General features: G+C 46.5%; 2 protein-coding genes across 3 annotated transcripts in view; one reads left to right on the forward strand and one right to left on the reverse strand.

Annotated features, from left to right (window-relative positions):
• Nucleotides 1–10,264, reverse strand: part of INSR (insulin receptor) — a 125,383-nt gene extending 115,119 nt beyond the window's left edge. Inside the window, exon 1 of one of the 2 annotated variants that reach the window (XM_007460586.1) lies at nucleotides 10,060–10,264. In XM_007460586.1, coding sequence (XP_007460648.1) covers nucleotides 10,060–10,159 — 100 coding nt within the window. In that variant the 5' untranslated portion in view covers nucleotides 10,160–10,264. The remainder of the gene's footprint in view (nucleotides 1–10,059) is intronic. The other variant, XM_007460587.1, reaches the window with a different exon arrangement.
• The window catches only part of LOC103079784 (uncharacterized), a 69,583-nt gene continuing 62,943 nt past the window's right edge, over nucleotides 10,183–16,822 (forward strand). Inside the window, exons 1-3 of the mRNA XM_007460742.1 lie at nucleotides 10,183–10,553; nucleotides 10,617–10,699; nucleotides 11,057–11,168. Of these exons, the coding sequence (XP_007460804.1) occupies nucleotides 10,183–10,553; nucleotides 10,617–10,699; nucleotides 11,057–11,168 (566 nt within the window). The remainder of the gene's footprint in view (nucleotides 10,554–10,616; nucleotides 10,700–11,056; nucleotides 11,169–16,822) is intronic.

The raw sequence follows: 16,822 nt of genomic DNA on the forward strand, positions 1-16,822 counted from the left end.
GCATTTTAAACAAGGTCCCCAAGGTTATGATAAGGCCTCAAGTAGGACAGACGTACTGTCTACCCAACCCGGGCCACCTCTCCAGCAGGGGCTCTTTCCAGCTCCCATTCTTCTGCCCCACCCATTCCTCTGAGCACTTTGCCCCAGGATCAATGCCATCAGATGCCTTCTTTGGGGCTGTTGATTGTTGCTAGAGGGAACTGCATAAGCACGGTGGACTGGCCCCCACGAATTTCAAAGAAAGCTAGACCCACACCCATTTAGTCTACCTGAGTTCCTAGATGCTGTGTTTCAGAGCCGCTTCTGACCTCAGTTCTTGTCTTGGTCAGCTTGGGCTCCAATAACCAGATGCCATAGACTGGTGGGGTTAAACAACAGACATTTATTTCTCACAGCTCTGAGGCTGGAAGTCCAAGATCAAGGTAGCTAGCATGGTCAATTTCTGGTGAGAGCTCTCTTCCTGGCTTGCAGACGGCCGACTTCTCACTGTGTCCTCACATGGTCTCCCCTTGGTGCATGCGTGCAGAAAGGGAGAGATCTTTCTCGGTCTCCTTCTTTTAAGGTCACCAGTCCTATCAGTTTAGGGCCGTCCTCTTATGACCTCGGTTAACCTTAATTACCTTCTAAAAGCTCTCTCTCCAAATACAGTCACGTTGGGGGGTTAAGGTTTCAACCCATGAATGGGGAGGAGGGAGGTGGCCATTCAGACCATAGCAGTTCTTTTTCAGCCAAACCTTTTGCTCCTAACTTCAAGCCATCCTATCCTCTCCAGGACCTGCCCCCTCTGAGCTAGACTTTGCTTCCTGCTTTGGAAAAACATGTATCAATTCCTTCTCCAACCCATACTTACGAGTATGGCTTCATTTCCCATGCAGCGTTTCACTAGAATGCACCTCCAATGTGCAGACCAGTGTCTATGGGGACCCAGACAGATATACCCAGTCTGTACTGAAAGGGAAGGAGAATGGGGTGGGTGATGAAGCCGGAGAGGGGAGGAAGGAGGCCTCTGACTCAGTTCCATAAGGAGGAAGCAGGCATCCATGGGTGGAAAGGTAGAAGGGTGCTTGGGGCACAGGGAGCAGATGCAAGACGGAGCCCCCAGGAACCGCAGTCGTGAGCTTGGCGAAGTGAGATTGCACACCACACAGCTGAGGCCAGGCTCCACTGCCAGGGGAACGGACTGAGCTGGCAGCTACAGGAGGACCAAAGCAGGAAGCAGAAAAATCTCTCTGGCAGCAGGGAAGAGAAGGTACTGGATGAGGCACTCTGGAACCACATCTATGGCATGGCCTAGGGGGCCTATTATGGGGGTGGGTACAAGGGATTAGCATCAATGGGACTTGGTCCCCAGGGAGGTGGAAGAGAGGGGGAAGAACTGAGGGTCCTCTCTTAGTGAACCTGGAGGGGACCAGATAGGACCAGTTTAGGGTGGCAAGGACAACAGGCTCAGTTTGGGGCATGTTGAGTCTGTAGGGGCTTTGGGATGCTCCCAGATGTGGGAACAGTGGGCACTGGGAAGATGTGGATCTGGAGCTTGGGAAAAGGGGCAGATGCTGGCAGAAGGGATGAGAGTAGGTGATAAAACCAGGAGGAGAAAAGGATGGAAGGGGGGCGTGCCTCTGGCGAGCACAATATTTAAGGCCGGGGAACCAGAGAGAGGACCAAAGACCCATAGTCATCCTGACACCAACACCTTCTCCAAGCCTGTCTGAAAGCTCTGGAACATCTAGGCTAATTCCTCCAGTCAGTTCCATAGTTCTGTAATCCCAAGGACATCACACATCAAACCACAAGATGATAAGGGGCTTCCATGACATTTCAGGAGTCCTACCTCCTCGTGTATACAAATAAGGATGGATACTGCCCACAGAAGACACCAGAAAGAAAACCAAGAGAAGTCTTGCAAGAACAAAAAAGTAGCAGATGTCTTCGATACAATGTAACTGGATATCATTAGGAAGGAACACCTCAGTGAGAATTCACCCCTTTTCTGATCTTCTGTAAGGAAACAGGATACATCTTTGAAAACAGATTAGCAACAAGAAATCAAGAAAGGCCATCAGAAAACAGGTGGAGCCCTGCCCTCTGTCCCTTTGTGTCCAACCACTACCTTTTTCCACACTGTTAACAAACACAGTTTTTGGAAAGTACCTATGTTTTCCACATTACCACAAAGGCATAGGAGAGAAGCAAGAACCTCCTGGTAACAGGCTGCTCTTCTTGAACACAAAACAGAAGGTAACCTATAAACCTGACGGGACACCACACCCTTAAGGAACCAAAAGAAAAACTCAGATTTGACATCAAATTTTAATCCTCATCCGTCTGCCGTGAACTCCAACTGGAACTCATATCCAGTCTGCACTGGGCAATGCAGAACAGCAAACCTCGCTCTGCCAGAAATGAAATATGTTTCTAAACCCCTGAAAGCCACTGGGGCGCTCCCTGGTACCAGGGTCAGCAGAACACGGGAGACCCCTCCTCAAGACACAGGCCAGGGGTCTTGTGCCATCTCATGAACTTTCCGAGAGGTAACCAAGGATTTGTGCCCAGATGAAAATACGACAAAAAGGGCGTATGCATTCAAAAAGGATTCTACACGGATGCTGAGAGACCCAGTTTCACAAATTTTAAACCCCAGTGATAGGAAACCACCTAGAGCAGATTCTCTTTGTTTATGGAAGCTATTTTCTACAATGTTCTCAAGAACACTAATTTGCAAATCCATCAATACCATAACCTTGTTGTATGTGTGTTTCTGTTTTAAAACACCTTATTTAATATACATTGTTGATTCACTAAACACTATATAGTTCACGCCTGAGCAAAGCTTATCCAGCAAATGTATTTTCTCCGGAAGGTACATCACAGCCTTCTAGTGCTTAGGACCCTAGACAGCACTTCAGAACTATGCATGCGGACCATGGTAAACAACAAAATCACCAACAAAAAGCACAAGAAAGTGTGAAAAACATGGCACTAAATACATCACAAAAAAGGACATTTTGGGGGAAACTTCCTACACTGTTGGTGGGAATGTAAATTGGTGCAGCCACTATGGAAAACAGTGTGGAGGTTCCTTAAAAAACTGAAAGTAGAGTTACCCTATGACCCAGCAATCCCACTCCTGGGCATATACCTGGAGAAAACTCTAATTCAAAGAGATAGATGCACCCCAATGTTCACTGCAGCACTATTTACAGTAGCCAAGACATGGAAACAACCTAAATGTCCATCGACAGATGAATGGATAAAGAAGATGTGGTACATATATACAATGGAATACTACTCAGCCATAAAAATGAATGAAATAATGCCATTTGCAGAAACATGAATGCACCTAGAGATTATCATACTAAGTGAAATAAGTCAGACAAAGACAAATATCATGTGATATCGCTTATATGTGGAATCTTAAAAAATGATACAAATGAACTTATATACAAAACAGAAACAGACTCACAGACATCAAAAACAAAGTTATGATTACCAAAGGGAAGGGGGTGGGATAAATTAAGAGTTTGGGATTAACAGATACACACTACTATATATAAAATACATAAACAACAGGGACCTACTGTATAGCTCAGGGAACTCTATTCAATATCTTGCAATAATCTATAATGGGAAAGAATCTGAAAAAGAATATATACACACATGTATAACTGAATGACTTTGCTGTACACCAAAACTAACACAAAATTGTAAACCAGCTATACATCAATTTAAAAAAATTTTTAAAGGACATTTGTTTTAATCCTTGGGGATTTATGAATTCACAAGGGGAGAGATGCAACAGGAAGGCACGATGTCACCTTGTTTGATCTGAGCTGGAACATGCATGTCAGATGATTCCAATTTTTTGCCACTTGGTGCATGTCCAGGAATAACCATTAAAGCGCTATTTATTTATTTTACAAATAAATTTTAGTGAATAGGGGAATTCACAAATATGGAATCCAGGAAAAATGAGACTCTTATGAGTACTTAGGTTTTCAATTTTAAGAAGATTGATCCAATTATAAGGTACTTTTAAAAATATTTTAAGTTAATTTCTACTGGGGTATAGTTGATTTACAGCATTGTGTTAATTTCTGCTGTACAGCAAAATGAATTGGTTATACATATACATATATCCACTCTTTCTTAGATTCTGTTCCCATACAGGTCATTACAGAGTATTGAGTAGGGTTCCCTGTGCCATACAGGAAGTTATTCTTAGCTATCTATTTTATATATAGTAGTGTGTATATGTCAATCCCAATTGATCCCTCCCCTATTTCCCCCTTGGTAACCATAAGTTTGTTTTCTGCATCTGGGACTCTATTTCTGTTTTGTAAATAGGTTCATTTGTACCATTTTTTTAGAGGCATCACCTCACACCACTTAGAATGGCCATCATCAAAAAATCTACAAACAATAAATGCTGGAGAGGGTATGGAGAAAAAGGAATCCTCCTACACTGTTGGTGGGAATGCAAATTGGTGCAGCCCCTATGGAGAACAGTATGGAGGTTTCTTAGAAAACTAAAAATAGAGCTACCATATGATCCAGCAATCCCACTCCTGGGCACATATCCGGAGAAAACCATAATTTGAAAAGATACATGTACCCCAATGTTCATTGCAACACTATTTACAATAGCCGGGACATGGAAGCAACCTAAACGTCCATCAACAGAGGAATGAATAAAGAAGATGTTGTACATATATACAATGGAATATTATTCAGCCATAAAAAAGGACAAAATAATGCCATTTGCAGCGACATGGAGGGATCTACAGATTGTCATACTTAGTGAAGTAAGTCAGAAAGAGAAAGACAAACATAAGATACTTTTTAAAGTCTAGAGAAAACTATAGGGATGGAGAAATATCAGTGTTGCCAGGGGTTTGAGGTAGGGATGGCATAACGACAAAGGGATGGCCAGAAGGAGTCTGGGTGGTGATGGATGGGACACTTCTGTATCCCGACTGTGGGGACAGCCACACAACTCTATGCGGGGGCTAAAATGCAAAAACTGTGCACCAAAAAAAAAAAAAGTCAGTCTTACTGTATGACCATTTTAAAAATAAAAACGTTTAAAGATACGCACCAGGCTTCCCTGGTGGGCGCAGTGGTTAAGAATCTGCCTGCCAATACAGGGGACACGGGTTCGAGCCCTGGTCTGGGAAGATCCCACATGCCGCGGAGCAACTAAGCCCATGCGCCACAACTACTGAGCCTGCGCTCTAGAGCCCGAGAGCCACAACTACTGAGCCCACGTGCCACAACTACTGAAGCTCGCGTGCCTGGAGCCCGCGCTCCACAACAAAAGAAGCCACCGCAATGAGAGTCCCGCGCACTGCGACAAAGAGTAGCCCCCGCTGGCTGCAACTAGAGAAAGCCCATGCACAGCAACAAAGACCCAACACAGCCAAAAATAAATAAAATTAAAATAAACAAATTTATTTTTTTTAAAGTCACACAAGAAAAAATAAACTTTAAAAAAAAAGGAAAAAAATTCATTGGCCAGTACACTTATGTTTAAAAAAAAATTTTTTTTAATAAATAAATAAAGATACACACCAAACTGATAGCATAGTCATTTCCCAGGACAGAAATGCAATGGTTTTAGGGACAAAGGGGGACTCTGGTTTTTTCCTCTCTATACTTTCATAATTTTTTTGCAATGAGAATGCACTACCTGTTATTATTTTAATTTGAAAATCATAAATACGGCTTTTTTAAGATTTTTTTTGACGTGGACCATTTTTAAAGCCTTTACTGAATTTTTTACAATATTGCTTCTGTTTTATGTTTTGGTTTTTTGGCTGGGAGGCATGTGGGACCTTAGCTCCCTTACCAGGGATCGAACCCGCACGCCCTGCATTGGAAGGGGAAGTCTTAACCACTGGACCACCAGGGAAGTCCCATAAATATAGTTTTTAAGTTGCAAAGCATAACCCAAGCCACCCCGATGTGTTCTTAATAGAAATTAACATAAGGGCGGGTCTCAAGAGAACATCTCATAGCAGATACCACTTTCTTTTGGTACTACAGAGAGGGCCACGGAATCCTCATTCAATGCCAAGAAGACTGTTTAAACAAATAAATCCAAAGATCGCACACACACACACAAACACACACCCAAGGAGGGAACATCACTGTTATTTTCTCACCACCGGAACCCCTACATTCAACACAGCAAATGGTATAAATTTCTTTAATACAACTTGCTCTGTAAAGGGGAAAACAACAGCATCCCTGGGCGTTTCATTTAACTTGATTCATTCAAAGTTGTATCAGGGACCACACAAGCTATGAGGTATGTCATCATGATTCTCAAGGAGTTTGTTCTAAATCAGGAGTTGGCAAACTTTGGAAAGGGCCCAAGTAAGTGTAAATATTGTTGGGAGCCACGCGATCACAACTATTCAACTCTGCCTTGAGAGCACAAAAGCAGCCACAGATGATGCATGAACGAATGGGCATGGCTGCGTGCCAGTAAAACTTTATTTACAAAAAAACTGGCGTGGGTGGGCAGGATTTGGCCCCTGTTCTAGATAAAGCCTTTGACCACATATAAATTAAAAACTGAGTGAGACAGAGAGAGTCAAGAGTAGAGAATGGCCCTCTATGAAGAAGGGCCTAATATCTTAGTCTAGGAAAGGAGCAGAGGAAAGGAAGAAAGAGGATGGGGGAAGTCAGACACAGGTGAAAACTCACCAGGAGACGGTGCCTTCCAGTGGGAGGCAAAACCCAGAGAAATCAACTGGGGTGAGGCTACAATTGGGAGGTGAGGGATGACCTTCTCTAGCGCCATGGGCAAAGCGATGGAGACATAAGCCAGATGCCGTGGGCAGAGCAGTGGGTGAAATGTGAGAGAGCAAGGGCGGTGGGGACCCATTGGAGGGGAGGCTTGGCAGGGGGAAGGAGAGAGGTAAGTGGTGAGTAATGGGGCCCAGGGGAGTATTGAGTGTTTATAGGCTGAAAAGAAAAAGGCTCGTGGGTAGATGGAGATCCCTGAACAAACAGAGGGGAGAGAGCAGGGGACCCAGGTGGGTAAGTGTCCTAGAGAAGGAAAAAGTTATCTCCCCAAATGCAGTGATTCTTAACTCAGGACAGTTGGCAATGTCTGGAGACACTTCTGGCGGTCATGACTTGGAGAGGGGAATTGCTACTGGCGTCTAGAGATGAGGGATGGCGCTCAACATCTTAAAACACACAGGACAGCCCCCTGCAACCAAGAGCTATCCAACCCCATATGTCGAGAGCAGAGAAGTCAAAAAAGAAAGGAAGTCAACGATGGAGTGGAGTGAGGTGGGGACCCCAGGGGGCTCACCCCAATGACCTCTATGAGTAAGTGGGGCAGGGGTGAGGGGTGGGTCACCAGGAGGGAAGCAAACCCGGGGAGGTGACCTGGCGAGCGGAAGTTCTGCTCTAAGGGTCCCGGAGCACACAAGAGAACACACAGGAGAAACATCCCGTGGGATCTGAAAGCAACATCTCACACCTCAACTAAACAACTCACTGCCCACCCCTCCACCCCCGCCGAAACTCTGTGGGTTTTCACTGTAATTAATCCCACTTTGCCTTCATTCTCTGACTTTGCAATGCCCCGGGTCATCTCGGGCCAGAGCGGATCAACCCAGGGAGAAATGGAGGGGAAAGCCATTGCCCAGTTCAGCCAAGCCACAGAGACTCCATGGGGGGACGAAGTGGGATGGCACATACCATGTGACATCTCTGAGTCCTCAGTCCTTAAAAATCCCATTGATTTCCCTCTACCCCACCCTCACCCCAGCCAAAATGCCATATTGGTTGCTGTTGGAGATAAGCCATCTGTAAAGTTTCACGCCCCTCCCTAAACCTCCAAAGGGCATCACATGTCATCTATTCAGTAGTATTTTGTTAACCTTTACCACGGGGGTGGGGAGGTTCAGAATCCAAAGAAGAACCTTTTATTAACAGACTGGGGTTCTAATCTCAGCTCTGCCATCTCGCCAAAGTTCCTCACCTTCCAAAAGGACAATAAGCCTTACCTCCGAGCACCACCGTGGTGAGGATTAACCGAGATTACCTATGCAAAGTGTATAGAACAGCGCCCGCTGAGTGTTTGCTTATATTCTCGTTAGTTAGGAATTATTTGGAGAATAAAGCAGCTGTGACTTGGACTCCTGGGGAGGACAGGAAGGATAGGAGTTGAATCTAGAACAAATATTTATCAAATACCTACTAGGTGCCAGGGACTGCTCTAGGCTCTGGAAACGTAGCAGTGAACGAAAGAAACATAAACCTCTGCCCTTGTGGAAACTGTAAACAAGAAGCGGAAAATCCATCTACAGAGCCCTGAAAGCCCAGGCCCAAATCCACCATTAATTACCAAAGCCAGGAACAGAGAAGCAAGGAAACATACAGGGGTGAGCACACACACGCATACGCAAAGCCTAACAACTGGTCTCGGACTTTTTTAACAAGACCCTAAACCAATTGCCGCCCTCCTTCATGGAGCACCCGCTGTATACCAGGGTGCTTGGAGACAGTGCCTAACTGGCAAAGGTGCTCAGCAAACCCGGTTTGTCAACTCCAGAGCCTGCGTGTGTTTTCTCACGCCCCAAGCTCACCGTCGGGGAACTCAGGAGCTTGGGTTTCTTCCCTCCTTGGCCCCTTCCTCCTCATGACCGATCTCCTTTTATGGCGAAATCTTAAGTAGTAACCCAACAGATACTTTGAAAGCAGGGCCTCAGCCATCATGGCGGGAAACCCCAGCTACATTCTCTTAAACGATTCTTCCGTCCTTGACCTGCAGCCAGGAAGACCTGCTGTCAAGCCCAAGAAGGATGCTGGGATTTGCCTCCGGTGGCTGCCAGCACCGGGACACTCAGGAGGGAGGCTTTGGAATGACCACAGGTTAGAGACCTCTCGGAGCTGACAGGTAAAAGGGCAGAGGAGGGAGGTTATTAGGGGGACATGGGCCATGGGCAGCAGTCCAGAGCCTTGGGCCCTGGCACCACTGGAGAGGTTCGTTTTTCCCTCTGGCACTGACTTTGGGGCAAGTGAGTTATGTGTCCTTCCTGAGCCTCAGTTTACTCCCTACAAAATGGACCAACAACGGTATCAGCCTCAAGAGGCCGCCGCAAAGGTCCAGAAAGAGGGACTTCCCTGGCGGTCCACTGATTAAGACTACCCCTTCCAATGCAGGGGGTGCGGGTTCGATCCCTGGTCGGGGAGCTAATATCCCACACGCCTAGCGGCCAGAAAACCAAAACGTGAAACAGAAGCAACATTGTAACAAATTCAATACAGACTTCAAAATGGTGCACATCAAAAAAATCTCAAAAAAAAAAAAAAAAAAGGGTCCAGAGAGATAAGAGCGACCAGCCCGTGGCATTTGGTGACACTAACTACAATAATCATTAAAGCCGACACCACCTCTGCTACTACAACTGCGCTGCTGCCAAGGCGCTAGAGTTTGCCTCCCGATATCTGGAAACAGGACCCAAGAGTGTAAACATGGACCTGAAGTCGGGGTAGCCATGGGTCTAGATACGAGGAAGCGGGGAGGGGTAGGGGGGGTGGATTCTACAGTTCCCCGCCCCGGGCAGCGTCACCTACCAGCAGGGACCCCCGAGGGATCCCCCTCCCCAGTCTGTCACCCTCGACTCTGGCTCCAAACCGTCTGTGCCCCAGGAATTTGGCTGCCCGAGAGTGTCCAATAACCCCACTTCTCGGAGGCGACTCAGGACGCGTGCCCCGTCTCCGGAGCCAGTTGGGCTCGGGGAGGTCCAGGCACGGCACAGGTCCGAGGAGCGCTCGGGGGAGGCGCCCGTGGAGGGGCGAGCACTGGGGCAAGGTTCCTCCAGCCCGGGGCCCGCACGCGGAGCGTGGAGCCGCGAGCCCAGGCGGGCAAAGGCCAAGGTCAGCGGCTTCCCGCCCCCCGCGAGGCTGGAGCTACAGTCCCGGCCACCCGCCCTCCCACGGAGGAGGGCTCTCAGTCCACAGCAGGGGTTCCATTTTGGCAAAGGGTCCCCTCCCCACCGCGCTGGTCCCCGCCCACTCCCGGACCTCCAGACTCACCCTCTCCAGGGTACAGGTGGCCCGCGGCGCCCACCAGCAGCGCGGCGACGGCCACCAGCAGTGGCACGGCCGCCGCCCCCCGCCCGCCCCCGGCGCCCATGGCTACGGGAGCGCGGGGTCCGGATGGATCAGAGCGCGCGGCGCCGGGCCGAGGGGTGCATGCTCCAAAGCAGCCGCCCGAGAGGCGCTGGGGGCCGCGCGTCCTTCTCTTCCACGCGGGCGGCCCAGGGGCCGCAGCCTCCGCCCGGGAGGGTCCTTGAAACAGCCCCAGGAGGGGCGCGCGGCCTCCGCCGCTGCAAATCCGGCAGCGCGGCCCGGTGGAGGCGGCCCCGACTCCGGGCCACTGCGGCCCGGGCCCCGTCCCGCGATCTCAGGGCCCCGAGCCCGGCGCTGCGCCCCTGCCTTCTGGCTCTCGGCCCCGAGCGCTCGGGGGCTCAGATCTTCGGACGCGCGGACAAACGGACGCACGGACAGGCGGGCGGGCACCTGGGCAGGCGGGTGGCGAGCGGGCGGCGGGAGTGAGGGCTGCTCGGCCCGTAAACAACGCGGCCCGTCAGCTGGGCCCCGTGCGGGCCGCGGGAAAAGTCGGCGCGGATCCGGATTCGGAAGGGACTCGGCGCCCGGGAGAGGCCCGAGAAGGGTAGAGGGAGGACCGGCAGGGGAGAGGCGCCGCCCCGCCCCACCCGCCAGCTTCGCTATCCTGGGCCCCGCGCTGGAGGCCCCCGGCGCGCCCTAGCCGAGGGGGCGCCACAGATCCCTGCCCAGCCGGGGCGCCCCTTCCAGCCCCGTGACTCCCGTCTCAGAGCCTGGGGGCGCCCCAGATGCCCGACCCAGCGATACGGATCCTGTGTTTAACGTTTTGCTGTTTTGTTCATCATGGGACTTCGGAAAATTCATTTTGATTTTTCAAAAATATTGCATTAAAATATTGTTTATCTAGGTTACTCGGTTTTTTGTTACTCCCTTAAATGTTGCGCTCGCCTCCCCCTCGTCCCAGTCCCGCCAGCGAGTCTGGTCCTCGCGGGCGCCCTGTCCTACCCCGAGTACTCCCCAGCCCAGCGCCAGGCCCCTGGGGACAGCCACGAGCACGCGCGCCCCGTGCGCTCAATGTACTGGTGGCCTGGGCCCCTCCGCGCGGTCTGTGGTTCAAGCTGGAGAAATGACCCCTTGGGGAATGCTCAGAACCTCGCCAAAGGGCAAACCGGGCGGTGGAGATCTCGGATATGACACAAGTGGACACACGCGGTTCTTCAATACTGCAGACCCAGAGTCCTCTCTCTCTGGATCAGCCTCACCTGTATGATGCATGTAAACCTGCAGATCAGATTTGGGGAGTTGCAGGAGAAATAAAGTATGACAAAGCACCCAGCACAACTCTTGTCTGAGGGCATTCGTTCTTTGTCTCATCTATTAAACAAATATTAATTTGCCAGGAGGTGGGCCCACTGTCCTTTTAACTCAAACCTATTCCTGCCTTCCTGTCCCTCCAGTGTCTGGCTTCACCTCTCTGTCCCAAAGAGCCTTCCCTGACCGCGCTTTGCAAACACTCCCCAGCCCTTCCTCCCTTTGTTCCCCTCCCTGTTCTTGACAGCACGCCAGTATCCCTACCTGTGTCTTCGCCCCTCCCCAGGAAGGGAGAAACCTTGCCTGTCTCGTTCACTGTTTTATACCCGGTGCCTGACATATCCATTGCTTAATAAATATTTGTTGAATGGAAGAATCAACATGCAATAAGTAATGGGGATTTGCAGGGAGCAAAATAAACACCATCCATTTCCTTGTAGACCTCACAATCCAGTGGCGGAGAAGGCCATTAATCACACATCAGATGTGTTATAAGGTGGGGTGGGGAGATGCTGAAGGATCCTCCGAAGAAGTGATTTTTGAACTGAAATCTGAGGATGAGGAGAAACCAGCCCAGGGAAGCAGCAGGGGAATGTTCCAGGTAGAGGGAACAGCATGTGCAAAGGCCCAGAGGAGGACAGGTTGGTGTTCTCACAACTGAACCAGGCTTTGTAGCTGGAGCACAGAAAGAAAAGAGGGGAAGCTGAGCTAGACAGGGTAGAATCTTGATATGCCATGTGAAGGGCTGTCCCCACCACCACCTTTATCCTGAAAGCAACGGGGATGCATTAGAGGGTTTACACCGAAAGTCAACACAATCAGATTTTCTTTCCAATAATATCTCACTGTGGACAATGGGGCAAGAATGGACCCACGGAGAACAAACAAGAGGCAACTGCAGTCCCAGAGTACCAAGAATTGTGGGTCTGATCAATGCTGTTCCCCTTCTTTGAGGGGCTTCCCTCTGATCCACAGGGGCCCCCAGAAGCCACCAACAATTCCAGGCCAGTGGCATTTGCTTTAATTCCAGGGGACGTGATGCTCTCTGGAAATCTTTCAGGACGCAAGACTTCCATGTCGTGTATAAAGTCAAGAGAATCATTGTAGTTGTGACTTGCTGGATGGAAATGAAGACACACCCACTTCCCGAAAAAAATTCACTGTTTCTTTTGTAAACCACCGTGCACCCCCCCCAAAAAAATACAATCATCTAAAAGTTGAAAGTCAACCTCTGCCTTTTATTAAAATCAATAGAATGGAAGTAGAAAATCACCATTTGCTAATCTCCAAAATAATTGGTTCTGGCAAGAGCCATCCACGAATGCTAAGTGATGGTTGGAAGTCTGAAAAGTAACAGGGTATTTCTGCGGTCTGCAAGTATCTCGCTGCAGGACGCTTGTCAATAATAAAAGAAAGGAAAAATAGTAGCTTCATGGAGGAGAAAGCTGGCTTAACTAAATGATCAAAGTTGCTCTTGGATTTTCTTCTGTAATAAAAGATATCACTGGAGCAATTGGGGAAGACTGAAAAGGGTGTGTCAATTTGACAATGGTATTGTATCAATATTAATTTTGATCATTGTACTGAAGTGATGTAACAGAATGTCCCTGGCTTTAGGAAATACACCCTGAATGAAGTCCGTAGGGGTTAAGGAGTATAATATCTGCAACTTACTCTCAAATGGTTCAGAAAACAAAAATGAGACAGAGACGGAACAAAGCAGATGTGATAGAAAGTGTGATAAAATTGGTAAATCTGGTTAAAAGTGTGCATATAAGGATTGATTGTACTATTCGTGCAGCTCTTCTGGAAGTCTGACATCATGTCAAAATTAAAAGTTTTAAAAGTTTTGAAAAACCATTTGGGACTTTTTGTTTGGCTCTGTTTTTCTTAGATTGGCTTTGGTCTGATATTTAAGCACACCATACTTTGAAGCTATGATGTAATGAGAGAGATCTTTTCATCGTTCATGAATATAAACACCAAATACTCTACTTTTGTTGTCCATCAAGGAGGGCTAAGGGAGGCCCACCACCACCCTGCTGGGGTCTTCCTTTAGCCGGTCCCTCTGGGACAATCTCCCTCAATCTAGCAGTTTTCTGTTACATTAAAGCAGGAAACCAAATGTAAATCCTGACTCCTGTGTTGTCATGGAAACCTGCTTTAATACATTACATCTAGGAGTAGGGGTGAAAAACTGCAAACTGATTTCATCTGTGAATAACAGTGCAAAAACACAGCAGTGAGAATTTACCAACAGAATCAGGCTGAAGATTGAAAGAACACAACACCTACACCAGGATTAAGTGGACCTTGGGCCAGGAGGGCAAAGACGGTTCAATGCTAGGAAGTCTAGTCATCAAGATCACAGTATTCACAGGTCCAAGGAGAGAAGGTACAAAAACATCGCCATGCTACTAAAAATGTATTTGATGAATTCCACAGCCATTCAAAAATGAAACCATAAGGCTGCAATTTGGAAATTTTGTTTTATAATTGCAAAGTAAGGAAAATCTCTGTAAGCAAAATGCAAATCCCAAATCTAAAAATAGGGACTTCCCTGGTGGCACAGTGGTTAAAAATCCACCTGCCAATGCAGGGGACATGGGTTCGAGCCCTGGTCTGGGAAGATCCCACATGCCGCGGAGCAACTAAGCCTGTGCACCGCAACTACTGAGTTCGAGTGCTGCAACTACTGAAGCCCGCGTACCTAGAACCCGTGCTCTGCAACAAGAGAAGCCACTGCAATGAGAAGCCTGCGCAATGCAACGAAGAGTAGCCCCCGCTCCCCTCAACTAGAGAAAGCCCACGCGCAGCAGCAAAGACCCAACGCAGCCAAAAATAAATTTAAATAAATAAAATAAAATAAAATCTAAACACAACAAATCTGGCTATGAAAAAGTTAAGTTATATGAATAGTAAAATAAAAAAATCCATGCACAAAGTTGAACGTCAGCTTTTTAAAAGTGAGACAAATATATGCAACTTAAGTGACAGATAAAGGGTATGCATTATAAGATCTTACATAATCTATAATACATAATACTAATTTTTTCAGTGAGAAAAAAAAAAGCCCAAACTCTTATTTGCCAAAATAAAAATGGCAAAGGACATGAACAGGCAGCTCACAGAAACAGACCACTGAAAAGCAAAAAAAGAAGGAATGCCAAAGGTATTCAAGCATATAAAAGGATGTTCAGCATTCTTCATGGTTAGAGATACGCCCATGTCATCTTCACTGAGTTTGCCAACTGTCAGGAAAATGGGCAAAACTATGTGAGCATGTGTGAGAATCCATTCTCATCAACACTGGTATAAATGAGTTCGACTAAGGGGTGTGGCAGGGGGGAGATTTGGCAAAGGCTTTCAGCATGTAAATTGCGTTGATGCTTTTTCCCACTGGTCTCACTTCTAGGAAATTATATGCTGCACAAATATCCTCCCATGGGTGTAAAAACAAGTATTCTCAAAGATAATCATTGCAGCACAACCTGGAATCACCCTAAATTAATTTTCCCCCCAAGAAACAGGGAGACCTCTGCATTCTCCAAAAATGCATCAATTCAAATATTTCAAATTTTCCTTTTTCTCTCTCTCTCTTTTCTTTCTCCTCTGATTACCACTCACATATGATTTGCATTGACAAGTTACAGTAATTCGTAATATTCTCACATTTTTTCCTGGGTTTTACTTTTCCTTTGGGGGAACTTTGAGGACATAAAGGCAGGGTGTGAAATTGGTATAAGAAAACAGACATCCTGTACTTACACAGCTTGATGTCTGCCCATCCTGGTCTCATGGGGGTTTATTTCAACACTTCCACATAGATCTGTTATTCGTAAAGTCTTCATTTCTGACCCTTATTCAAATACACTGGGCTATCGTTTTTGGTTGCTTTTTCTTATTATGGTAAAATACACATAACATAGAATTTACCATTGAAACTATCTTAAAGTGTACAAATTCAGTGACATTCAGTACAATGTTGTGCAACTTTTACCACTACCTTGTTCCAAATTTTTTTTCATCACCCCGAACAGAAACTCCATACCCATTAAGCAATCATTTTTCATTCTCCCTCCCCTCAACCCCTGGCAACTGTTAATCTACTTTCTGTTAATCTACTTAGGCAAATATGGATTTGCCTAACCTGGACATTTCCTATAAGTGGGAGCATATATTATGTGACCTTGTGACTTTCACTACTTAGTATAATAGTTTTCAAGGTTCATCCGTATTGTAGCATGGATTGGTGCTTCATTCTTTTTTTTATAGCTGAATGACATTCCATTATCAATAGATGTGGATATGGATTTTGAATCCTCAGACCCATTCCATGATCCCATTTTGCACCTACACCTTGAAACCACACTTTCTGAAATGTGCAGCATGGCTGAGCTGCAACCCATGAGAATTTTTGAGTGTTGGGCTTCTCCTGGTTTCTGATGCTACTGGGGCCATTGTCCAAACTGAGGCTTCAACTTAACCAGTTTCAGAGAATTTAAATTGTGACTGGACCTGACAAATAAAATGCTTGGGAGATGGATAAGCTTCTGAGATGAACTATTTGTACCTGAATAAGACAAAAATATTAAGGAAATACTGCCAACTAAATCTAAAAGGATTAACACTGTGGTGTTTGCCTCTCCTTCTGCCTCCTTCCCTCCTCCCAATGTAGTTTTCAAGAAAGATGAAAGACGGGATGAAACTCAGGTAAAATATTTTTATTTCTCAGAAACATTTCCTTTCATTGTTGCCATGTCCAGGACTCTCTTCTACTGGCTTAGAGTGACAGTTAGCCAAATCTAGATGGAAAAATATATACATAAAAATTATAATTGAAAGAAAACTGTTTCCCAGACATAGAGAACAGACATGTGGTTGTCAAGGGGGAGGGATAGACTGGGAGTTTGGGGTTAGGAGATGCAAGCTATTATGTATAGAATGGGTAAACAACAAGGTCCTACTGTATAGCACAAGGAACAATATTCAATATCCTGTGATAAACCATAATGGAAAAGAATATGAAAAAGAATGTATATATATGTTTAACTGAATTACTGTGCTGTACAGCAGAAAGGAACACAACATTGTAAATCAACTACACTTCGATTAAAAACAGAGTAAAATAAAATAACTGTTTTCTAACATAAATATAATAATGGAAAAATATTCAGTGGGGTTCTGTGACCATTTTAGAAAACAATGAGTTAAATCCACAGGTACAGAGATGACAAAATCTCCAAGATACATATTATTACACAAAAAGAATTAAGTGAAGAATTGTGTAAGTGGAATGCTATCATTTGCATTTTAAAAGGGGAGTAGACTACAGCAACACAAATTAGCATATACACATTCACAGATGTGAATGATCTCTCAGGAAATATCTCTCAAAGAAGGCACAGGAGCTGGTGAT

The sequence above is a fragment of the Lipotes vexillifer genome, unplaced genomic scaffold (assembly GCF_000442215.2).
Source record: "Lipotes vexillifer unplaced genomic scaffold, Lipotes_vexillifer_v1.1 scaffold1011, whole genome shotgun sequence".
In the NCBI taxonomy this organism is placed as follows: domain Eukaryota; kingdom Metazoa; phylum Chordata; class Mammalia; order Artiodactyla; family Lipotidae; genus Lipotes; species Lipotes vexillifer.